We start from the raw sequence: 26,099 nt of genomic DNA on the forward strand, positions 1-26,099 counted from the left end.
GAGAACTGTTTTAGTAGAGTCCCGGTCATGCTCACTCGTAAGGTTTATTTATTTGTTTGTTTGCTTCATAAAACTCTCCTGATATTTCAATAATAATTACAAAAGAATAAAATAAAGCATATTTCGTTACCTTTTGAAACTTATAAGGGTACTGGGGAAGTGCTCAATGTAGCTCCCCCAGTACATTCAGCATCTGGCTCACATTCGCGATCTCAAACATATTCTCAAAACTATCGTTTTCAGTTACTTCAAAATCAATATTTTGTTCGCTTATTCACCACATCCACCATCAAATGACAGTGACACTTATATTTAATTGCGTACAGTGTTGCTCTGCAGCATAGCCATTCAAGCCAGTTCAGTTTTTGCTGCTGATATTCTTTTGTTTTATGCTTGCGGTAGTAAAACATCACGTCATCATTGTCTATCAAACATTGCCATCTTGAGGAATAAAGGTGAATTACACTTATTGAGTCATCAGATATTTAATTATATAGGATCTGCAGGAAAAATAATTACACTATTACATACCTCAGGTCGTTAATGACATTATAGCCTACACTTTTTTACCAAAGAAAAAAAGAGAGAAAAAAAATTAAAAAAACTGTTTTACATGTTATTTTTTCTTGCTATATTGTTTATAATGAATAGATTGAGCGAACGGTTGAAATCTAACTTTTTAAAAAAATGAAGGAGGGAGAGGGTGAGGTATGCATTTAACGAATCAATCCGCAACCGAATCTGCAAGGCTCAGGGGTGCTCTCAAGTGTAAGCACCAACAAGAACAGCAATGTACAGTGAGTTAGAGCCTTGCATGATTTACAAGTCATTACTTTTACAAATAATTGCACCAGCATTTTAATAATATATTGACACAAAAATTCATGTATTTTCTATTAATAATAAATTAATAATAAAGTTTTTTTTATAGTGTGAATTATCCTGGGTGACACTTTCCTGTATTCTTTCCTGTCACAGCACAATTTAATTGATTAGAACTGTGCAACCCAATAACTAATTTCTATATTTTAGACTAAGGTCTAAAAAGTGTTGTGGGGTACAAAGAGTAGATGGTTCTAGTAATGGCAATCATGGGTTAAACTAATAATGTATACCTTGCAATGCAAATCAAAAATGCCTGCCAAATTTGTAAAAAAAACTTTACCCTTTTCTTATGTCCTTCAGTACATGAATTAATATCTTATGCCCTGTTTAGCTTCTGGAAAAAAAAAAAACATAACAGGTAAATGGTAAGGTCATATCTAAGTCTTGATTGACTTGATTATTGTTTGACATTCATACTGTTAGCTGAATATATGATGCCTATGACAACCACATTTAGTCTAGATTAGTCTACCACCAACCTGATATAACAGTTCTTAAGATCCATGTGACTAAAGCAGTCGGTGTTCTTTATTTTGAATTATGCATAATGTTTATATATTGCAGCATCTAATAAAACAACTTTCAAAAAATAAAAAAAAACATAGCTAGATCAGAAAAGTCACCATGAAGCTACGTTAGTAACTGTTTTACACTTTTTACTTTCATCACGATGAAACACAATGAATCTTTTTTTTTTTATATTTGTAGAGAAAGAGTTTTGACACAATATGTAAATAAGACATTTCTTCTTAAAAAGAGGAACAATAATAAAAATGTCAGCATAGTGCATGAGAAAATTTTCATATATTAAAAACATTCTTTTTCTTTTATTTGTAGATTGTAGCAGACTGTAATGTACATCAACTATGTAAACTAATTACCTTCTCTGTGAAAATACAAAAAATAAACCAAAAGTAATGATTACACAGAGATTAACACCTTAGACCTCTTGTTTATGCGGTTTCATGACTTCTCACCACCTTCTTGGCCCTACTTGCACACTCACAATAGTGAGAAACAGCTTTTGTTTCATTCATCGGCTCCATCCTTCTGTTTCATTTATATACCTGCTCAGATTCCTTCTCCACATTCCTATATACTGTATGGATACTTGAGGTGGGGAATGTGTATGATCACTTTTATTGACTTGGAGTTTTAAAAGTAAAAAATAGGCTTAGTTACACACTGCAAATAGAAAACAGAATAGTCACAAACCCCACCCCAAAATCAGTGGTCCATTCTCCTAACTGTTCTTCCCCTTTTTGTTTGGCTTCTTTGCATTCTTCTTACTTACATTCTTTACCTTCATTTCCTTTCACACTGCTCTCGTATTCAGGCATACATTAATGCCTGTAAAAATCCACCATAGAGATTAATTGGTCCTGCTATGTTACCGTAGTTTTTACAGTGCTACCAGCAGGGAGGAGTTCTACAACCTGGAAGGTAGCATGGCTTCTGTCTAAGACAGAGGACACATAAATAAAATAAGAATATTTATAATTTCCAAATACCAGTGACATGCATTCCCATGATGAATGAGAATCAGTTACACTAAACCAGTGTACAAAAAGTGCAATATGCCTATCTGTACATAAAGACTTTTTTTTGGTATTTTATATTTCAAAATTGCTTAAGCAGTTTGGGCCTAGGATTTAAAGCCTGGGTTATCTGCAAAATAAAGCAAAAACTCAAGGGTTATTAAATCATTTGTGTACATATTCATTCATTCGTTTTCTCAGAGTTCTCTGTCTGTACATCCTGTCCAGCAGTTTGTACAGTCTCTGTTTGCACATGCTCAGTCTTGGCTACAGATTGGGCCTCTGCAGAGTTTTGAGCAACGCTCTCAACCTTAGCGCTGGGTTTCTTAGCAATTGGTGGAGGAACTTTGTTAGCCATCTTGTGTGAGTCATTAGACTTGGCTGAATCGGAGACAGATGCAAACTCTGCCACTAGAGTTTTCCTCAGGTCAACCTGAACCTCTAAGGATGACGGTGTCTCTATTACGACCTTCTTTGGGCTCTTGGAGAAGATGAAGCTGGCTGTAGATGCAGGGGAGTTTGGTACAGCGGTGCCACTAGCCATGGCTGGGGGAGGGGAGCACAGACCAAAGCGCTTGGCTTGGTTGTCTTTTGAAGACATAGTGGCAGCCTTTAGACGAATGGCATCCTGGAGACGCATGGAAGGGTTAGCTGGCGAAGAGACTATGGGAGGTGTGGAAGAGACAAAGGGCATTGCTGTTTGGGTTTTTGGCTGCTCACCATCTAGCTTTGAGTGCATTTCAACGGTGCTTAATTGCTTCTCTGAATTATGTGGGGTCTTGTTGGGTTCTTGTGCCTGATGTTGAGTCTTTGGCTCAATGATTGATTGGTCCTTTGGTTCTGTTGTACTTGGCAGGGTTTCCGGGTCAGGCACTGTAGGTTGAATTTGTTCCTTGAGGGTTTGGGGTTTGGGTTCTGTTTCAGCACAGGGTTGTTTAATTGCTGGTTCAGCAGGAACTGGACTCTTACTTGGTTCTGTAGGTGGACATGTAACTGATGAGCTTTTTGGCAATGTTATTTGAGCAATGTTATTTGATTGAGTTTCTGGTTCAGATGATCCTTGCTGAGTATTTGATACAGTGGTTGTGTTTGTGTTGAGGGACGGAGCTTCAGTTTTTGGCTCTGTGTTGGAAAGAGCTTCCACATCAGGGGGCAGGGATGTCAAAATCAAAGATCGTCTGATTGGCTTTGGAGGCACCTCTTGATTTACACCTGATTTTGGTTTGGGTAGCGATGGTTTATCAGGATCTACAGCAGGGCTCTGACTGGACTTAACCGACCTAAGACGAACCATCTGTAGTAGAGACTGGGTGACCACAGGACCGGAGGTCTCCTCTTTGGCCGGAGAGGGACTGCTTGTCCGTTTCTCAGTTTCTGCCATCTCTAGTCTGTCCTCCATTTTCACATTACTAGGTAGTGGAGGAGGAGGAGGAGGAGGAACACTGACTTGTTGAGATCTTACATCAGTGGGTAGTGGAGGAGGAGGAGAAACAGTGACTTGAGATCTTACATCAGTATGTAGTGGAGGAGGTGGAGGAACACTGACTTGTTGAGATCTTACATCAGTGGGTAGTGGAGGAGGAGGAGGAGGAGGAGAAACAGTGACTTGAGATCTTACATCAGTAGGTAGTGGAGGAGGTGGAGAAACAGTGACTTGAGATCTTACATCAGTAGGTAGTGGAGGAGGTGGAGGAACGTTGATTTGTTGAGAAGTTTCAGACGATGTTACTAACATATTGTGTGTCGAAGGTTGGGATTCTTGCGGACGGGATGAGATTTTCTGTGGTTCAGAAGGTGGTCTTGGTGGAGGTGGAACTTCCTGCAGTGGTAGTGGTGGAATATCTGGCGGTAATTGAGGCATTGTCAGTAAAGACTGTGGCGAAAATGGTGGGGGTGGTGGACGGAGGTCATTATCGTTTTGCACAGCGACAGGAGTTACTGTAGTCGTACCTACTGGAGGTGCCGGAGGAGGAAACAGAGGAGGTGGAGGGATCCAAGAAGTCAAGTCCTTTATTGCTTTGGCAGCTAGTGTAGGAGTAGAGGGAACAAAGTCCGGAGGGGGCGGAGGAGGTTTGGCTTGGCTGTTGTTCGGTATTGGTGGGCAATGCTCTGGGGGAGGTGATGGGGAGGGGGCGACATAGGCAAGCGGCGCTACGGATTCAACTTTGCCTTTTATCTCTACTGGCTGCAACAGAGGTGCTACTCTGTCAGCATTTGCCAAAGCCACATCTGGTTCATCTGCAATTTTAAGACCTCTCTTTTTGGCCCAGCATGCATAGTTTACAGGTCCGGGCCCACACAGCAGTTCAAAAGTCCGCTGGTTGTGAGCCCAGGTCTCAGGAGGAGGAGTTGGCGGAGCCAGTACTTTGGGATGGGTGGGAATCTCAAACAGAGACAACAGAGCCATTACAGCTGGTGAGGAATTGTTGCCATTGATTAAACTTTTTGCAGACAGAAGGGTGTTCTTAAGTTCAGCAAGCTTACCGGTGCCATGTGTGTATGATTGGGGTGCGCCAATGGAAGACACTTGAAGGTTATTTCTGTGTATCTTTAGCTGAGCTAACATCGTTTTCTTGTCTGTGCTGACTGGCTGGCTCTCCTTTGATGGGACAGTTGTGGGTCCATTGGAGGGAGGTATGCCTATCTTAGGGCTCAACTTGTGAGTGTTGGCCTTCATGACAACAGGGTATGGTGATCCATCTGGAGTGCTGACATCAGCCAAGTAGGTAGGACTCTCAGATGTCTTCCAGGTCTGATTTCCATTGTGTAAAGAGTATGACCTGCTGGGAGGAGCTGGAGGTTTCTTGCCCCGTTTAATCACTGATAGGTTGCGTGTGAAAGCAGCAGCAGATCCTGTCTTTCCGCTGTCCTCCTCCTCGGTAGAGCCCCCATTCACATGAGTAGTTTTAACATGGGAACCGTGGTTGTTCAGCTTGACTGGTCTATTCGTGTTCTCATCCTGACTCCCTCTGCTGGCCACACGGGGAGTGCTACTGCTGGAGATGGTAGAAGAATCGGATACAAGCGTTTCTGATGATCCCGAGTGGGTCCATCCAGAATAGTTTGAGCGGGTTGTGGAACAACGTGAAGAGACTCTGGAGGAAGCACGTGTGGATGCTGGACTGGCTGACACCAGGCTGCTTTTGCTGACGGTTCGGACACTGCTGCGACTTCGGCTGCGACTGAGCTCCACAACATCCACAGATGGTGGAAGTACAGCATTTGGAATGATTTTAGACATGTATGTGGCCTGAGGTGAGATGGACATCACTGCACCGGTTGGGTTCTCTGTCCAAGGAACACCTAGAACGCCTGCTCCTGACTTTTCTGGATCTACAGAATGGTTCATGAGCCTTTGGAGGACGTCATCTTTGGGTTTTGTCAGTTTGGGGAGCTCTGTGTTGTCTTTTTTAACTGTGTACAGGTTCTGTATGCCCTGTAGATGGTCTTGTACACTTTCTTGTTCAGAGCTGGAAGACGTGCTATCCACAGCGGAAATTATGGCAGGTATGATCATGTCTACATTGAACAGCTGACCATCAAGAGGATTTGTGGTGATCCATGCTGCCCTGTCCAACCCTTCAGATATGAAATATAAAAATAAATTGAACATATGTTTTCCACTAAATAACTTAAAGACTTGTTCTACACTATAGAAGACTGTAGCACAACATACCCAGTTCTTTCTGGACATGTCGAGGAATTCCTACAACAGTTCTCCCATGTTTCCTGCGAGACTTCATCTTCTCTGCAGTTTTATCCGGCTTCAGAGGGCTGAATGTTGAGGCTGGAGAAAGGAAACAGAAAATGTTGCTGTGATGTGATAAGACTTCTTAAATAACTTTATGAGAATGTATCTTTACCAGGCCAAAATGTTTTTATGTTTAAAAATGATATGACTACTAATGTGTTTGTCCGTGAAGTGTCACCTTGGCGTTTGAGTCCTGAGCGTGTGGATATGGAGGAGCACATCGAAACAGAATCGGCAGCTGTGCTCTCAGACTCAAAGCCTCTCAGCTCACTGAAGGCCATGCTGTCTTCAGTCTGAGCTGTTACTGTTGACTAAAGGAAACAGCATAGTTAACTTTCCAAATATATATTTTTTCATCAGCAACTTAAAAGTAGTCAATGCATTTTTATTGCACATATAGAACTACATATGTGCACAAGTAAAAACCAGGCTGTCAGTCATTATGGTGGGAACAGAAGTAAATACATTCATAACCAGAATTGAGGGTTCATTGATGCATGGAGGAACACTTACAATCATACTTTGGTCATCAGGGTAGTCCATCCCATTCCTATCATCTGGAACATAAAACATTACCCCTTATTAAACATTATCAAAAAAACAACAACTGCTGTATGTTTAGGAAATGCATGTGTTTGGTTCAGAGTAAAAGTGTGTAATTTAAACAGACACTGATTTGAAGTTCGACGACTTCTCACCCTCTTGCTGCTGCATTTTTAGACCCTGCTGTGCCTCTGTGTGCAGGTCCAACACATATTTAGGTCGATTACCCTCTACAAACACATTTTCTTGGAACTCCTGAAGAGAAATAGCTCCCACAACTTCCTCTTTAGGGCCTGCAGAGAGATAAACACAAATAATTGCCTTTAATATTTCATATATATTCAGATGACAGACAAATACAGTATAGGATGTTTCTTTTTTTTAAGATTTGTTTTTGGCATTTTGCCTTTATTTAGATAGGACAGTGTAATGACAGGGAAACAGCATAGTTAACTTTCCAAATATATATTTTTTCATCAGCAACTTAAAAGTAGTCAATGCATTTTTATTGCACATATAGAACTACATATGTGCACAAGTAAAAACCAGGCTGTCAGTCATTATGGTGGGAACAGAAGTAAATACATTCATAACCAGAATTGAGGGTTCATTGATGCATGGAGGAACACTTACAATCATACTTTGGTCATCAGGGTAGTCCATCCCATTCCTATCATCTGGAACATAAAACATTACCCCTTATTAAACATTATCAAAAAAACAACAACTGCTGTATGTTTAGGAAATGCATGTGTTTGGTTCAGAGTAAAAGTGTGTAATTTAAACAGACACTGATTTGAAGTTCGACGACTTCTCACCCTCTTGCTGCTGCATTTTTAGACCCTGCTGTGCCTCTGTGTGCAGGTCCAACACATATTTAGGTCGATTACCCTCTACAAACACATTTTCTTGGAACTCCTGAAGAGAAATAGCTCCCACAACTTCCTCTTTAGGGCCTGCAGAGAGATAAACACAAATAATTGCCTTTAATATTTCATATATATTCAGATGACAGACAAATACAGTATAGGATGTTTCTTTTTTTTAAGATTTGTTTTTGGCATTTTGCCTTTATTTAGATAGGACCATGCAGTGGAAAAGCACCATAACAAACAGTATTTGGAGAGCTTTAGTAGTCCTGATCCAGATAAATATCTGATAACACATGGGCTAAAATACTCCAGAAATGAATTAATTTCAAGAGTAAAGCAATGTAGTACAAAAGCTAGACCAAGAGTGTAACTGCAGAAAAAAAGTAGTTATGGATTATGTACTGTTTCTTAAGGTTCTTGATTGTAGTAAACATAGACTTCACTGAATATGAATATGAAGCTAATGAATATGAAAATAATTTTCTTAAAGCTTTGAATAAAGTTCCTCAGTCGTTTAGACTATATTTATGACACTTTTTTTGTCACCTTTGCACAACACTGTGTCTTAAACTTCCTTTTGTGTTTCATGGAAGAAAAAATACAAGTGTTGATTAAATGACTGGGTGAACTATTCCTTTAAAGGAACACTCCACTATTTTTGAAAATAGGCTCATTTTCCAACTCCCCTAGAGTTAAACAGTTGAGTTTTACCGTTTTCGAATCCATTCAGCCGATCTCCGGGTCTGGCGGTAGCACTTTTAGCTGTAGCTTAGCATAGATCATTGAATCTGATTAGACCATTAGCATCTCGCTCAAAAATGACCAAAGAGTTTCGATATTTTTCCTATTTAAAACTTGACTCTTCTGTAGTTACATCGTGTACTAAGACCGACGGAAAATGAAAAGTTGCGATTTTTGATTTTGCAGCAGGCGCAATGATATTACGCAGCGCCTGAAAATAGTCACATTCGCATGCCAATTAATTATTAATGCTGCAGTAATACAGAATTGTGCAGTCTCAGGTGTGCATTTATCAACATTTTACAATTCTGAACATGGCTTATCCATTCAGAATTTAGAATAATTTGTATTACAAAACAACATTAGTGATACAAATCTGATATGAAAGCTCTAATCTAATAGTAAATACTCCTCCTTGTAGGTGTGTAAGTGTATGTATGTGTGTATAGAGTATTGTGGTGATGTCTAAAGGTTGTATAATCTGTACCATGACTTAAATCATCTTTGAATGTATTCTCAGAAGTTCAGACACTTTCTAAAAACTGATAACCTTCTAAGAAAGCCAAATAAAAGCAGCACAGAATGAGAAAGGCTAAGGCATGCCTGGACCTGCTGAGGGCAGATGTCAGAACAGCTGCAAGGAGTCTCAAACAGGATAAAACTCACAGAGACTCCCTGAACAGCTTTAACTTTACAATCAAACTAAACCTAATTTGAAGCAAAACCATTCAAAAACAAAACAACAGGAAAACATCAGCTTATCTCGGTTCTGTTAAAAACCTTGAGTTTGTCGCAATGAGAGACTTTATTGGCACCTAACGCTGCTGTCCTTCAGAGTAGATTTAATAAAGGTTATTAAACATTTAATCAGTAAAGTCAAACCAAAGGTGAAGAGACTGAGAAGCGAGAGAATGAAAGAGGAACACTGTGCTAAAGTGAATGATAGAGATTAGCTATGTAAACACACACAGTGTAGTTCTCATCACTGGCAGCTAGATCCCACAGGCAATGTGTGTGCTGCCAGGACTGCCCTGCCCTGACAGTAGCTGCTGTGTTGCATCTGGGCAGTAGGGGGCAGCACTTTGGGGCTGTTTTCATGTCATACAAAAAGACTACTCTCAGTTTTTATTGTATAAAGTCAGCAGATGTATTCCAGTCTTTTTCTCATATCTCACAATGAGGTATAAGTGATAGAAAGGGAAGGAAAGTGAAACTTTTCTCTGACCGTTGATATTTCTGTGCCTTGGTGGAGTACTTGGTTTGTCTTACTAGTGATATATGTGTGTGTCTTTAGATACAGATATCCAAACCACAGATAAAATGTTCCTAGCAATGGTCTTAAACAATTAAAATAGTTGAACAACCACAGAGGTCAGCTTTTCAGCCCTGAGGAACATACTGTATAAATAAAGCAAAGAGAGATGGCATTCACAAGCATGATGTCCTCTCACTTTTAGAAGCCGGCAGCAATACAATGACATGAATGCATATCTCACAATGAGGTATACATCGAGCTTTTATAAGTACATTTTGAGCTTTCATGTCATAAATATAAAATATTCATATGGAAGTGTTAAATATATGATTTATAATTTAGAAAGAAAATTTAGTAATTTATTTATTAATTATATAATTTATTGATAAATGATAAATTATTTATATATTTTACAAATATTCATCATACAGGAATTGTGTGCGCTCAAAAAGAAAGAACAATGAATTCTCAGGTGTGTAAAACAGGAAGTTTTAGTCCAATAGGTAGCTGAAATTGTCCGCACACTGGAAAAATCCAATCAGACCAAAAAAAGGTCTATCAAAAATATATTTTTTTATTTTCCTTATGCAAAAGTGAAAAAGTGACAAAAGTGCAAAGTGTCTTAAAAACATGCTTTGGTCAGTATGCGGACAATTTCAGCTACTTGTTTTTAATATTAACTTATTTATATTTTTGCATTTAGATTTTTTATTTATTTAGCATAAAAATGATTATGTTTGCAGGAATCTTATCTTCAGCAATTTTATCTTAAAAACAGGTATCTATATTGGCGTTAATATCTAGTTCATTGGCTTTAACAGTAAGAAATGCTTAAATAATTATTTTAATACAGAAAATAAAGTAATTTTTGATTTACCTAATGAGTATTCTCTTTGATAAATGCTGTAAATAAAAAATAAAAAATGTTTTTCATGTTGGCAACATGAAATCAAATAATAAAAAAAACATCCATTTACATAAAATTGTTCAAAGGCTTACACAGACCTCAAACATTACTTTTCAGTCTATAAACGGCTTCAATAATCTGTATTCAGTCAGACTTACTTAACATAAAGTGTTATGTCATCTCTGACCTGTAATAACTTGCATTAAGTCTGACAGACATCTTTTATTAAAGGGGTCATATGATGCGATTTCAAGTTTTCCTTTCTCTTTGGAGTGTTACAAGCTCTTGGTGCATAAAGAAAATCTGTAAAGTTGCAAAGACTAAAGTCTCAAATCCAAAGAGATATTCTTTATAAGAGTTAAGAGTCAACCACGCCTACCTAAAACGAAACGCGAACATAAACTCCATCTGTCTTCATCTCTCAAACGTTCGCAGGGACTGTGTTTATAAAGGGGTTAAGGAATGATTGGCATTTCTCATGATGAGTTAAAAGGAAAGTCAGAAGAAAGATCAGGATTGTGGGTAACCCTTGGCAAACCAGTAACTTCCAACAGAAGACGTCAAAAACATTGGAAAAAGCAGTGTGTGTGTGTGTGTGTGTCAGTGGAACATTTCATGGGAAACGGGTTTAAGGTAACAGCTCTTTGTTCAGACTGAATCGGCAACATCCCACAGGAAGTTTTGACGTTGCAAGGTCTGGGATACAGGATGCAAAACACAATATTATGTGTGTGTTCTCAGTAGCTGTGACCCTCTTATTAGCAGTGCTTGCTCAAGTAAGCATTACTATTCATACTGCTCATATTTAGGGTATGAGCAAGCCCGTATCCCTAAATATTAAATTAAATATTGCTGTAACTTGTGCTGGTTTTTGGGGCTCTAGATGAGATCATGAAAATGGGCCTCACGGGTAGAAATTATTCATAGCATAAAACAACCAAAAACCCACTGAAATATGATGTGTGGTTTCGTTCTTCAGAAAATATTCAGTTGTTAGTTGCTATATTAATGCAAATCATGTCCTTTACTGAGAAGACAATCCCATAATCCGCAGCGACAAGCTCAGTAAAGAAAAGTATTTACAAAAATAATCAGTTTTAGAGTATCATGCCATTAGATTAGCAATATGCTACATTAAACCTTCCTGAAATCAACTGTGAGTCACATTCTCCAATGCGTAATACTAATTGCATCATGATGGTCTGCATGCTGCCTATTTAATTTCAGCCTAATTTCAGGGCGAGTGTGACGGGTTTAAATAATCCATCCTGTTGGCTTTTTGTACAGTCTTCGGCAGCAGGTAGGTACCGCACCCTCAGAACAATCACATAAAAGCTGTTTATTTTTTGTGGTTATGCACCATATCGATCATTAAGAAAGCTGCAGTGTGTTGTGTCAGCCCGGCGTGTGTGTGTGTTTGAGTGAATTCATGCTTCAGTAAATGGGTGGGGTTGAGGTGTGGTCTCACAATGGTCTCCCTGCTATTACAGCCCATGTGGAACCTTTACAATTCATCCTCTGCTTAGCACACACAAAAAACATAAAAAAGGCATAATTCACATGCATTCAATCCTGCGAATGTACTGCGCACTTTTAAATAAACACTTAAGACTTGTACACACAATGCGAGTACTTAAAGTGACCTCAAGTAGAGACCAAATTTTATCTTCATGGCGTGTTGAAATTCCAGCTCCGGAAAACTCATGACTTTGCGATAAACAAAGCAAACATTTTCTAGACCTCTCTCAGCACACACAATAATATATAGGTATTTGAGAGACATATCTCAAGAAGGTTAAGGGTCATTTGATGTGTAAGCCTTCCATTCTCTGGTCCAACACAAAAGAAATAAGCCACAGAAAAGGAGTGAGATTATCAAAACTCATAGTTGGAAAAATGAGAGACTCATACTTTTTGAAAGATATTTTGTATTATTTTTAAAGCTGCTCATTGCTGAGTTAAAACTTATATGCTAGAGAATGCTGAAAACTAGTTACCCAAACTAATGACTTCTAGATTGTAAAGGGATTACTCTACTAATTACACTGTCTGAAATGAAATGACTGAATGTCTGCACACATTACCCTACTGAAATCACTTCCAAAACACATAGCCAACATTTACTAGTTGGGCAATACAAGGACAGATAAAGCGTGTAATATCACATACATTTTAAGCACTGCTTAAATACAAACCTAAATCAATACCTCACTGTTAGTACAGTAGTTAGGTTACATTAGTTGGCATGTTGCTGAATCAAATATAATAAAATGGTTGAGAGATATTTTCCACCAAGGCATAACTTACACACTGCAATATTCTTATTTGCAAATGTCAGTAAATTCAAACTGACAGAAGTATTTTCATGTGGCAAAACAGCTTGTTATAACCACAAATGAGCGATTAAAGCTAATGACACCATTAATCATCAAATGCTTCAATGAACATGCTCCGGCCAAATGATTTGGAAGTTAAAGTTACAGTCATCTTGATTAAAACAATGTTTATCTTTGAAATAGTAACACTTCAGCTTTAATGTGCAATGTTAAAATACATTTTATCCCAGTTTAATATGCAAAGTGAAAAAAGCAAGCAGTTGCTGGTTTAACAGTGTTGGTCTGGTACTTTTCAAAATGTACTGATGTTGGAGGGAAAGTGGGAAATAATCTTAAACTTCCTGTAACTCAAACAGTAGAGCAAGTCGCTAGCTATGCCAAGGTCACGGGCTTGATTCCCAGGGAATGTATGAGCTGATGAATGCAATACAAGTCACTTTGGATAAAAGCGTCTGTCAAACGCATAAATGTAAACACATATTTAAAAATGGGTTTATTCGTGCTGATGTTGTTGCTGGCTTCCTACATTCATTTCCAAAACACACTAGCCACAACATACCTTTCATTAGCCAAGCTGCACTTCCCCTTTCTTTCTTTAATTTCCCTAAGACTCATCTGCTTACATAACCTGTTTATGTTATAACTGATGTAAAACTAGTGGCTAATATGAAAACAAATATTCCAAGTGAGAAAGAAAAGAAAAATAGGCCCATCAGTTAAAAAAAATCTTCTGAAGAACAATGGGCATCTAAAGAATACATGATAGCAAAAGTACTACCTGTGACAAGTGATGATTTTGGTAGTTCTACAGGTGAACCAGTGGCAAGCAGGTCTCCATGTATCTCTGTAGCGCGTCGGCGGGTTTTCCTGCGCTGCCTCTTCAACCACTTGAAAGCACGCCTGAAGGATCCTGCCCTTCTCCTGCCCCTTTTGCCCCTTTTGCCCTGCCGGTCCTCACTGAACACCTGCAGCATATCTGGGGGAATCAGATCCCCTACAGACTCACGGCCAGATGACATTGCACAGCCTGCCACAAAAACAGAAATAATTCACATGAGTCACTGTTTTGTAAAGCCTCTTTTTGTCAGGTTTGTAAATTACCTGGACACTACACCAAGGAATTGCTAAAAAGGAATTGCTCACTAGCATTCACGCAACAATCATCTGTAGGTTTCTTCACACATTTTTTTTATAGGTGCCATAAAAAAAATTATTTCTTCGTTCAGAATCATGAAACACTCAAGTGCTGTATCTCAATGGGAAAAGCAGAAGTTACAGAAAGGAAAAAAATAATTGTGTAATCCACCATTAAACAATTAACATTTCTTCCAGTCTGGCAATGCTGGAAACTCAACCTTAGACCTCAGTAATGCACAATGTGTCTCATGTATTACAGAACTAATATTCCATTGCTATAATGCAAAGACATGTCCCTTCAGATTTTTGTAAGCCAACTTCTAAAAATAAATATTTGTCTTTGTAAATGAAAGTTCAGATGAAACTGACATAGCAACTGATATTTTCTTCCAAATCGTGATGTATGATGTATGATGAGGACTTGGTTCAATCCATCAGTTGATGACTGGATTCTGAGATGTGGGTGTTGCACTCAAAATTGAATGCAATCTTGCAATTGTTTGTGGAGGGGCGGGGTTTAAGCAGACTAAATGACTGGATAAATCTGGCAAATATCACTGGAGAAAATCTATCGTTGTCACTAGAAGATTGAGACGATTTGACAATTTGATAAAAAAAATTGCAAGGATAAAATATAAAAAATGAAACATATTAAAATGTAATATCATGCATTTACAAAATAGATACATTTTTTCATTTAATGCCAACTTTAAGTAGCATCAGTCCAGTCAAGTCGCAGCTTCTAGATCATTTGATCATCATCATCATGTGCAACCGATCATATTTTGCTGAAAAGACCTAGCAAATGTACTCTTTTCCACAAAGCAAAAATTACCGCCCCAGTAAATGTTTATTACAATTTTTCCTTTGTTTATTAAAACTTTTAAAAAATACATAATTATAACTACAATGATGACTATAACTATATATCTTTAATAGTCATTCTAATTCTATGATCTTAGCAATGTCCACACCACAACTATAACAATATTGAGAGGAACAATATCTTTGGAATTTAGTTGATGAATGATAAAAACATTGACGGCCAATCAGAATCCACCCAACTTTAAAGAGTGTACATTTAAAGTGACAGACAACAAAACTGCAGTGCATTATAGTTACCTGTCTAGTTATTATTCTAAGTGTGAACGAGCTTTTAGTTTGGATTTAAATCCAGGGCCATTCATAATAAAAATGACATGACATACCATAAGTCTCTAAAAACTGTTTATTTTTCCCTTTTGAACATATCTTACATTAAGAAACCAAATGAACCTGTATTGCTACATGTGTCCCCTCAGCAAAACAACTTCCATGGCATCCTGCTTGAAAAGAAAAAATATTATTGTTCTAAACAGGTCTAACAACAGAACAGAAGTGGAATTGTTACTGACATCGGTGGTCCGCATTAATCAGGGTCTGATCCTAATACTGTACATCGCACACCAAAATTGCAATTGTGTCTCATTCCTGAACACCTAGTCATGAGCTCCACCCTTAAACACACAGATACTGATACACACCCTCACACAGCACACACAAACACACATTCATGATGTGTAAAACATTCAAACACAAAGCATTATATCTTGAATAAACACACCCAGCAGATGTATTTACCAAAGGAGGTCATTTTACTCAATTAATAGAGACGCACAAACATTCACAAAGAGCAGAATTTCACACGAATGCACATGGCATATAAAGTAAACAGCAACTTGAAAATGATGCTGTTTAAAGGGGTCATATGATGCGATTTCATTTTTTCCTTTCTCTTTAGAGTGTTACAAGCTCTTGGTGCATAAAGAAGATCTGTAAAGTTGCAAAGACTAAAGTCTCAAATCCAAAGAGATATTCTTTATAAAAGTTAAGAGTTAGCCACACCTACCTAAAACGGCTCGTTCGAACACGCCCCCACATACCTACCTCACTATGTGGGAAGATTTGCATAAAGCCGCCCAAATGTTCACGCAAAGAAAGAAAGCGTAACTATTTCTCCGATCACAAATGCAGCCATGGTTTTATGTTTACGCGGCGCGATGCAACGCAACGCAACGCGTAAAAAGACAGTATAAGTCATTATAATCAGTAATTATGTCCCCACTGGATGCAAACAAATTTGTAATGGGTTTTCATGTTTATGTCTCGTCGCTCCGGCCGGACAGGGCATGACAGTATGGTGAGGGGCGTAACATTTCCGTCACATGCTTGATGTATTCGGCCAATCACAACGCACTGGATAGTTGGCCAATCAGAGCACACCTCGCTTTTCAGACCGATTAGTTTTGTAAAAATCGACGCGTTTCAAAAAGGCGGGGCATAGAGGAGAAACAATAATGTACAGTATGTGGAAAATAATGTGTTTTTTTAACTTTAAACCGCATAAACACATTTCATTACACCAAATACACAAAATAATGTTCTTTTTAGCAGCATCATATGACCCCTTTAAAATAAACAGAGCTCCTTCGAAGCTGGACAGCTAGAGTGAGGGATGTTAGAGAAAAGGAAAAGCAGGAAATGTACATTGACACACTAACACGACGTTAAAAATGAGGAAGCTGGAGTGGATTTCACGTGTGCGAGCGAGACTGAGAACAAGACATCCTCACGTGGCTGCAGAGCTCTGTTCAGCAGGTCAACAGACCAATCAGAGTACAGCATTCTGACTCACTCCGTCACCATGGAAATGTGCAGAAACAAACAGAGCAGAACCAGCATGCAGAGGTGCCACAGACTTTATCCACTCTTCATTGTCATCACATCAGTTTGATCCACAGTTACAAACACTGACTCACATGTTCTCTGCGAGCTGTAGATTATTCATTTGCATTTAGTTATATAATATTAGTTATTATAATATACATGTTAGGAACTCATTTGCATGACATCACAGGTCTGTTCTGTTTGGATGTTCTGCCTGTGGTTTAATCCTCACACACACAAGCACACTTGCAGACAATTACTGTACACACTCCCATACTGAAACTCTCACAGCCCTGAGAAAAATGCACTGCTATTCCAACAGGCGTGTCTGTGTGCCATGTGATTCAACAGTTTTAGGGTGGATTCAAATGTTGTACTCAAAAACAAAAAAATGTGTGGTATTCCCCAAAAACGGACTACTGCTTTATGTGTGCTGCCTACCATTAAAAAAACTATTATATGAAACGGTACACATTACGCAGTGATAAACATTTCAAGCAGTATTATGCTTGTATGTTATTATCTAGATCACATGACCTCATTAGGTGCATGTTATCATCATCATTATGTGAGATGGCTGCAATTTTAATCCAGTTTTGTGTAAAAACATCAGAACATCTCTTGCCAGTCCAAACAAATATGTCAAAACAAGGAATTAAAAGATACTGTAAATGCTTTCTGTTTGTTTACTGCACTGAAAATGGAACGTTGAGTGCACTGCATTATGGGATACAGAATTGCACTAATATTTTAGCAGTGCTATGTTATCATACTACCTGATCATACTTACTATTGCTGCAGTATTCAGTATGCACTCTGTGCACAGATGGCCTACTACATTTTCCAAAATGTAAGATGCAATGCAATGGGACGGTTTGACTTTCATTTTGAGTGTGATGACGAAACAGTAGTAATATAAAATGTAACTAAACATTTTTTTGCAATTTTTTTTTTACATAAAATAGGGTTAAAAATAATGTGTTTATTTACACTACATAACTAAACAACACGTAATTAAACATGCAGCAGGAGTCATGTGACAACAATACATCATACTGATGTTTGAAATAATGCCTATGGTCTCTGTTTTTTTTTTTGCATATTGTAAATGCAAATTTTTGCATATGTAAAATTTAAAGAAGAGTATTTTATGTTCACCAAAGCATTGACCAAAAATACAGTTAAAAACAGCTATATCGTGAAAAATATTACAATTTAAAAGAACCATTTTCTATTTGAATAAATTTTAAAATGTAATTTATTCCTGTTGCAAAGTAAAATTTTTAGCATCATTACTCCAGTCTTCAGTGTCGTTCATGATACTTCAGAAATCATTCTAATATGCTGATTTGGTGCTCAAATTTCTTATCATCAGTGTTGAAAATGGTTGTGCTGCTTAATATTTTGGTGGAATTTTTATTCAGCATTCTTTGATTAATAGAACGTTTTATGCTTTTGAAGCATTTTTTTAATGTAACATCTTTACTGTCAATTTTGGCATCCTTGCTGAATAAAAGTATTAATTTCTTTAAAAAATAAGCCTTACTGACCCCAAACTTTTGAATGGTAGGGTACATACTTTATTTGGCAGGACTAGCATGATAGTATGCATAACTACATTCCCTAACTAAGTGTGAGGTGTGTGCAAGAGATAGACACCTGGCTTATCCTCTCTGCTGTAGTGTGTGCAGGTGTGCTAAGCAGGAGTTGGTGTGTGTTCATGTGGGTTACAGGAAATTGAGGTAAATCTGGAAGATAAAATGCCTGAGGTGTATTAACCAGGAAAGCTGTGGTCACATGATCACACACACATGCAGAACTGAGCCATGCTTGCCTTATCTGCAGTTTGATTCGGTGCTCACCAGGTGGATGGTACAGACTGGTATTCTTACACACACACACATATCATGCACAGGGGTTTTCCAGTCAAAGAAATGAGACATTCACTCATGAGCAATACATCTTGAGTTGGTTACACATAAGGCATTACATGACCATGCTTGCCTTATCTGCAGTTTGATTCGGTGCTCACCAGGTGGATGGTACAGACTGGTATTCTTACACACACACACACATATCATGCACAGGGGTTTTCCAGTCAAAGAAATGAGACATTCACTCATGAGCAATACATCTTGAGTTGGTTACACATAAGGCATTACATGCACAACTATGTGCAGTGTCACAACTGTGTGAGACAGGAGCACTTCTGTCTCTCAAACGCAGACTGTTGTAAGAGCATTTAGGAAACGCCTTTCTTTCAAAGCCCCAAACCTAAGGAATTCAAGGTTAAGGAACTGAATTCCTCCCTAAGTGCTGAGGGGAAGTGCTGAGGGTCATTGCAGTGCTTCTGGGGAACAGTGAAGGAAAGTGCTGATAGCTGTCATGCTAACTGCACATTATATCCTGATGGGAGTGTCTGTCTTTCCTCACAGCTACCATTACAGTACATTTACACAATAACACAGACTGACACAAAACATGTGAATCTGAGAAGACCACCTGAGGTATGTTTTTATATCAGATATCCGTGCGACATGAAATAAATCCAGCGGATGGAAGTGTATTTCTTATGACGATGAAATACAATCACTTTTTCACTTCCAAACTTCAGAGGTGTGTGCTGCTGACATTCGTATCACATTTCAGTCTGATTTCATCTGCACAAAAATACACACTCTGACGTTTAGATGTGATCTGCGCTATTGTTTAGAGTATGTGTGTGTGTCCTGGGGTTTGCAGCAGCTTGTTGAGAGCAGGAGTAACATTCCTAAACGACTGTGATAATTGTATAATTCCCGTGGGTTCCTCCTCCAGCTCCACCTCTCCTTCCATCATTGTCTTCTTTCTCTCATCCTGTTTTTCCTCAATGCTTCTTCTATTAGACTGCTAACATTTGAGTTTTAATGGAGCTAGCTGTTTGAGTCTCAACACAAACTGTCTGGAACCATCTAACTGCATCATCTTCAAACAACCTGTAACTGTCTCACTGTATCATCTTAATAAAATCCACAACCATCTCACTGTATCATCTTCATAAAATCCAGAACCGTTTCACTATCCAGAACAATCTCGTTGAATCATCATAATAAAACCAACAACTGTCTCAGTGCATCATCTTCAAACAATCTAGAACTGCTGACATAATCCAAAACAATTTTTGGATTATTCACTATGTTCTACTAAACAGTCCACACACACTAAAAGGAGTGTCTCACGCCTAATTAATCCTGCAGGTATCAGGGCTTCTTATATAATGATCAAATGTTAAATCAGCCTGTTTCATCAAGAGTTTTAGTATTAGCTAACTGTATTATGTTAAAATCAAGAACTGTCTCACTGTATCATCTTCACCAAACCAAGAACTGTCTCAGTGTATCATCTTCATAAAACCAAGAACCGTCTTACTCTATCATCTTCTAACAATTCAGAACTGTTTTACCGTATTATATTCAAACAAATCAGAAATGTCTCACTGTATCATCTTCATAAAACCAAGAAATGTCTCACTGTATCATGTCCATAAAACCAAGAATCGTCTCACTGTATTATCTAAAAAAATCAGAAATGTCTCACTGTATCATCTTCATAAAGCCAAGAACCGTCACACTGTATCATCTTCTTACAAGCTTTCATTTTGTTTTACTAAACTATTCACACACACTAATTAGGAGTGTCTCATGCTCAATTAGTCCTGCAGGAATCAGGGCTGATTATATAATGATTAAGTGTCAGAGCAGCCTGTTTCATCAAGAGTTTTAGATTGAAACTACTCAAGCTCTGTACTAATATAATCTTCCACAAACACACACATCAATGTGATAATATCTCCCAGCTGGAGATGAAGCTATCACAGTGATCAATCATCTGCAAGGTGGCAGCACATTGGTTTACGCTCTGTTGTGCCAGCTGAAGGTTTACTGAGGGTTACTTTACAACCCATGATGCCCGGAGCAAAACCAGACAATTGTCAGCCACTTTACCTCACATCAGCTGCCAAAAACCAGTTTTAATTTTCCATGAATAAAGCAACATTTGCTAGCGTGGGAAAATGATCAACACTGCCTCAAAGAGATTGCTCTCGCGCTCCATTTTGAATTAAAGGTGCAGTAAGTGATTTCATCTGTTTTGCTGAATTCAACCACAAGCCTTCAAAACCAGACATACAGGGTTTCTGATTGAAGCACTGACTTTAATTAAACAGGTGTGAATTCTAAGGATACTTATTTCAGTGAAATACCTTTAAGAACTCAACTGGTACAGTATGGTATTAGTAATAACAAGTTGGGTTTGCTTAAAACAGTTTTTGTCCTGTGGTGGCGCATTTCCTATTAAAACAAGACATGAAGGAGACATATCGAAGCACGTGTCTCTTTAAAAAATTAAAAATTAAAAAAAATTAGCCAATAGCCTTTAGTTAAAGTAATGATGAAACAAAAATATTTTCAAATATTTTTTTCCATATTGTGACCTACAAGAGTAACGGAAAAAATGTAGGGCAGGGATTTGGATCTATGTACTGGTTATTGATTGGCTGTTGAGATGTGAGCAGGGTTTAGGCAGACTAAATGATTGGAGAAGTCCTGTATATGTCACCAGAGCATGCTGTCGTTTTCAACAGGAGGTCAAATTATGACATTTTGATTAAAAATTGCAAGGTCAAAAAAAAAAAAAAAGTTTTTAAAAAATGGTGTTATATGCATGGATGAATTGTTCACAATAAGATTTATAACATTCATTTAATATATAGATATAATGAAAATAGAAGTGAATTTTCATTTCATGCCAAATGTTAAAATCAAAAGCCACAATTTGCTACTTTCTAGTCGACTGCAGGTGAGGTGGGGAGGGACGTTGTGATTTTAGAGAATATTTGACTGGTCAAAAATCTGTGTAGTACAGGATGAGTCTGTTTTTCCAGAAGAGAAAAAGCATATTTTTAATGCATTTATCTGCTAAAAGTCAGTTTTGTCCACTTTTAAGAGTACACTAGCATACTAATGGCCCAAAAGCCAACAAACATGGACTAAAACTCACAAGACTCCAATTTTGATATTAAGGAGTCTTTCATGGGCCTGCCAAACAAACCTAAATATACTTGTCTCAGTGACGTTTAGGTTTTACTCTCAGAGGAGCATTGGCAGTCATCCTCACACATTTCATAAACAACTCATCATCATGACAACTGCCTCTGACCTCACCACATGGCTGTTCAGATATGTGCATCTGATACACATCAAAACAGTGAGAGTGATGACTTCAGATCATGCAAAAGCAAATCAGCCATAAATAAAACTAAAGGGACGCTCTAATAAATCAGTCAGTAACTTTATTTCCTACAGTTGGTTAGTGGAGAACACACACACCTCCTGCTTCTGCACACACTTGCGCAACTGATCTGGAATCTCTACAGAAACAAGCCCCAGCATGGCAGCCTGACGGGTACAGCGACACACCCTAAATCAACAATGCCTACAATCACCTTTCTTTCTCTCTCACTCTCCCTGAAGTCACCCATGATCAACAACACACTAGCTGAGAGCTTTATAGCAGGAGTCCCTCTGTCTCACTCCACCTCCTCCAAACCCCTGCAGGTCTCCTATCTGTTTCAGGTTAATGTACAAACCTGTCTTTGAGATACACATGTGTAAAGGAAAAACACACCGCAGAACATGCATCCCCAGAACTGCTACAGATTTTTCCCCTAGAATTGAATGATTTATAGGCATTCTATGGGCGAATGACAGATAAGAACGTCTGAGGTGATACAAAAAAGTAAAAATCAATCAAAAAAGGGTTGTGGTTTTTTTAAAGTTGAGAACCAAAAAAGTGTAATTTTAGGAACTGAATATTTTTATTCATGTTCGTTTCATATATTTTTGTAAAATGTTATAACAATTGCATTTTCAATAAAAATCGTTATTTAAAAATTCCAAAAAAATGTCATGTGATGTAACCCACAAGTTAAAAGTAATAATAAAATATTTTCCTTACAAACCTGAACATACTTGAGGGTTCAACATGACTTTTTTTTAAAAATCATAACCAACAAAATGTAATATCAATATGTTTTCATAGGGTTACTTGATTTGACCTTACTTAACCTTTGCCTTTTTTTGTCAAATAAATAAATCCTTAAAAAAAATTATATATATAGATAAAATAAACACCAGACCTTACTGACAGGCAGTCATGAGGGTCTACAGTGGTCCTTTCTGTGAGATCATTTCCTGTTTATTGTTGTTACATGGCAACAAAATGGCTTCTTGCAAACAGGTTGCACCACACTGACAATAATTTGGTACACACATTTTTTTCTAAGAAAAAATTTTTTTTATATTATATATATATATATATATATATATTAAAGATCATTTTACAACTTTACAGATCTTCTTTATGCACCAAGAGCTTGTAACACTCCAAAGAGAAAGGAAAAAATGAAATCGCATCATATGACCCCTTTAAGACCCCCCCCCTCTTTTTTTTTTTAAATCTCCTAAAAGTTACACAACTTTGTCATTTTAGACAAGTCCCACAAAAATATTAGAATGAAATTTAATTCATAAAGTATATTGTCTTGTCTGTGTGAACTGAATTTATGTATTTAAAAAAAATTATTATTAGGTTAAGAAAAACGTCGTTTGAGACTTTAAGAATTAGAAATATTTGGGGATTAATAAATGAAATTTTGCAAACAAGTAAAAGAGAGACCAAGACAGACACACACACACACACACTTTATTTTTTACTGAAAGTAAAACCTATTTGAGACCAAAATATCAGGGAGCACACATTTTAATGATTAAACCCAAAGTACAAACACTGGAGCTAACTAAGAGTACAGAAAGTTTTTAGACACCTCTAACTTTAGTTCTGACTTTGCATTAAACTAATTACACAAGTTTTAGTGTCATGTTGGCAGACAGGGCAGGGCTGTTGTTACCTGTAACTTCTGGATCCCTCAGTTTCCTTGTTTGGCGCTGTAAAATCCTTTACATCGGACGGCCCATGTGAATGTGGTCTGGAAAGTTCAGGTGAGGCATTTCCACGGTATTCCGGTTTTCTTAGGAAACTCTTGTTCCTTAGAGAGCGATCAGTCTTGAACAGTTCTTGCAGACTGGGCTCTCATCTGGCTTGAGAAACTCCTCTCTGCTCAATCCTCAAGAGGCTCCAGGTGAGAATTAAAAGGGAGTTTCCAAACACTGTCAGGTCTTTATCGCTCAGTGGCGCCATCCCGCGGCCACAGAACGAACAGACACTCACTTCCCATAGACGTGATTACGTAACACACTGATTAAAGGGCGTGAATGATTTATGTGTCATTAGTGACTTTTACAGGACTTATTGCTATGGAGATGCTTAGTCATCCAGGACATCGTTTTATGAATTAAATAAAAATTTAATTAAATTAAAATCAATTATTGGAAATATTTTTAATTAAACAATTAAAACATATCAGCAGTAAAATTCGTTATAGGCTATACATAAAATAGATTCAATATAATGTATATATAATTGATCTTTTATATTAATATATGTATATAAGTGTCTTACACACAGGTCTAATGTTCAATTACAATTACCTGTTTTTAAGTGTCTGAGTAGGCTATGCAGTAAATACAGATTTAGTCCGGGATTTCATCGTGGTTTTATCAATATCAGGCAATCAGACATCGGTATTACCGCAACATCATACATCAAAGAACATGTCGTCATTCCCACCACATTCACGTTCAAGATTATGGAGCTGCCTGCATGTATAAACACAATCCCACCATGATGAACATTGTGATCTTGTGGAAACCGCTGCGAGTCAAGTTTCCTGGCTTGTGAAACGTGCTACTTTTTTTGTGAGACTTGTTGAATTTTACCTCGTTTATTCTTGAATCATCACTTTCTGGTTTTGGATGGGCAGATCCAGCCGCTACATGCATTTCTCATATTTCTGTTGCATTATGAGAAACTTGCTATTTGTTCCTCCATGAAATATGCTATCATTCAAACCCATTATTCTAGATTAGGACAAAGAAAATAAAAATAAAAATATGTAGATACACAATTATGTAGATCAGATTGATTTCTCGAGTGCATTGCCTGCTTGTTGAGAAAATCTTGCTAAAATGGACTTCAAGACCATTGAGAGCTGCTTCACACCTGTGAAACACACCTTCATCTGAACTATTTCACATTTTCTCTCTTGTCAGATGAGGTTTACAGGTTAAAGGTAAAAATGTTACATTACAATTGCATATATATCATTCTTATGTAATAGTTACCAGGTGAAGAAAACAAAGAAAAATCACACAATGAGTGTACTAGATATTATGTAAGAAACTTGCAGCCTTTCAGTCTAATTTGTTGGTTTGTTTTCAGATAACATATAGGGCATGCATGAGAACTGCCAAGATGTTGTTTACTTTACCAGTAAATGTTATTATGTAGCTCATGAGACTTCTACCTAAACAGATCATAGCTCTACAGCAAAAAGAAGAAAATGAGAAACAGGAGAGAAAGACATTTGAGTTGAATTGGACAAAATGGCAGCACAAACGTTCCCTTACATTGCAAAAATCGGACCTGATAAAATAGACATGCAGTAGACTTTCTTTGTGCCAACCTTTTTGTAAATAAATAAATAAATTCAAATGGCACTGGCTTCTATAGTCAGATGAAACATTAAAAAAAGTTTTTTGGCAGCAAACCCACCAGATGGATTTAGTATAAAAAACACTGGGTTAAAAACAACCCAAGGGCTGGGTAAATATAGGACAGAACACATGGGGTTTAAACTCGTTTAACAAACATTAAAAGTAAACATTAAACAGAAGTAATTCACGTGTAAACGACCAGTCTGTTATTCTGTTTCCACCGTAATGGCGCTGGCTCTCGTGCCCGAGCTGGGGTCGTGTTCGGTGGGGAACATATATATATATATAGTTTAATAAATGACTAAATAAATAAATAAAATATATGCTCACGGCTGAGACCGCCGCCCTGCGTTTCATTCATAGCCGAGCTATACTGCCACTGCCTTCATAACCCGTCCAAAACAAACAGTAAACAGCTCTGAGGAAATATTTTAACATCCAAAGTATTTGTATTCTGTATCTTTATGAAAACAGATTTACTATTCGGCGTCTTCTCCGCGACCTCCTTCCCTTGGTGTTTTTACACATAGAAAAGGCAAAAAAAACATATAGCATTGTCCAGTTTTCTCTCAGAACGATGATCTGAGTTACTATTGCAATTATCGATGCAGTATGAATGACATACACTGGTGACATTTTTAACAATCGCGACAAACAATCAAATATTGCCCTAAACTCAATAGCGGAAAGGCAGCGCTATCCTGCAAGTATGGCGGATAAACAAAGCAGTTTCCCAGAACTCAACGCGGCGTTACGTCACATTCTCATTCTTTATAG

The 26,099-nt window shown here is 37.7% G+C and overlaps 1 protein-coding gene across 2 annotated transcripts; it reads right to left on the minus strand.

Moving 5' to 3' along the window:
- Positions 1-1,985: 1,985 nt before the first annotated feature.
- Positions 1,986-23,835, minus strand: LOC107705424 (uncharacterized protein KIAA1522 homolog). Of its 2 annotated transcripts, none has more exons than XM_016508713.1 (7): positions 23,618-23,835; positions 13,607-13,855; positions 7,536-7,673; positions 6,688-6,731; positions 6,353-6,485; positions 6,100-6,210; positions 1,986-6,002 (listed from the first exon to the last, which is right to left on the minus strand). In XM_016508713.1, exons 2-7 carry the CDS (start codon positions 13,845-13,847, stop codon positions 2,605-2,607), a joined length of 4,065 nt encoding a protein of 1,354 aa, XP_016364199.1. In that variant the 5' UTR covers positions 13,848-13,855; positions 23,618-23,835; the 3' UTR covers positions 1,986-2,604. The 2 variants fall into 2 exon arrangements, with proteins under 2 accessions (XP_016364199.1, XP_016364200.1); XM_016508714.1 differs by lacking the exon at positions 6,688-6,731 and adding an exon at positions 7,351-7,394.
- Positions 23,836-26,099: the final 2,264 nt, after the last annotated feature.

Source organism: Sinocyclocheilus rhinocerous, unplaced genomic scaffold (assembly GCF_001515625.1).
Source record: "Sinocyclocheilus rhinocerous isolate Xijiao unplaced genomic scaffold, SAMN03320098_v1.1 scaffold564, whole genome shotgun sequence".
NCBI lineage: Eukaryota > Metazoa > Chordata > Actinopteri > Cypriniformes > Cyprinidae > Sinocyclocheilus > Sinocyclocheilus rhinocerous.

Bases quoted from the DNA above. Each gene is read 5' to 3' on its own strand.
- LOC107705424 (XM_016508713.1), bottom strand. From the start codon at position 13,847: ATGTCATCTGGCCGTGAGTCTGTAGGGGATCTGATTCCCCCAGATATG. The intron at 6,732-7,535 runs GTGAGAAGTCGT...TTTATGTTCCAG, and splicing joins AAAAATGCAGCAGCAAGAGG to ATGATAGGAATGGGATGGAC. The intron at 6,003-6,099 runs GTATGTTGTGCT...TCATATCTGAAG, and splicing joins ACATGTCCAGAAAGAACTGG to GGTTGGACAGGGCAGCATGG.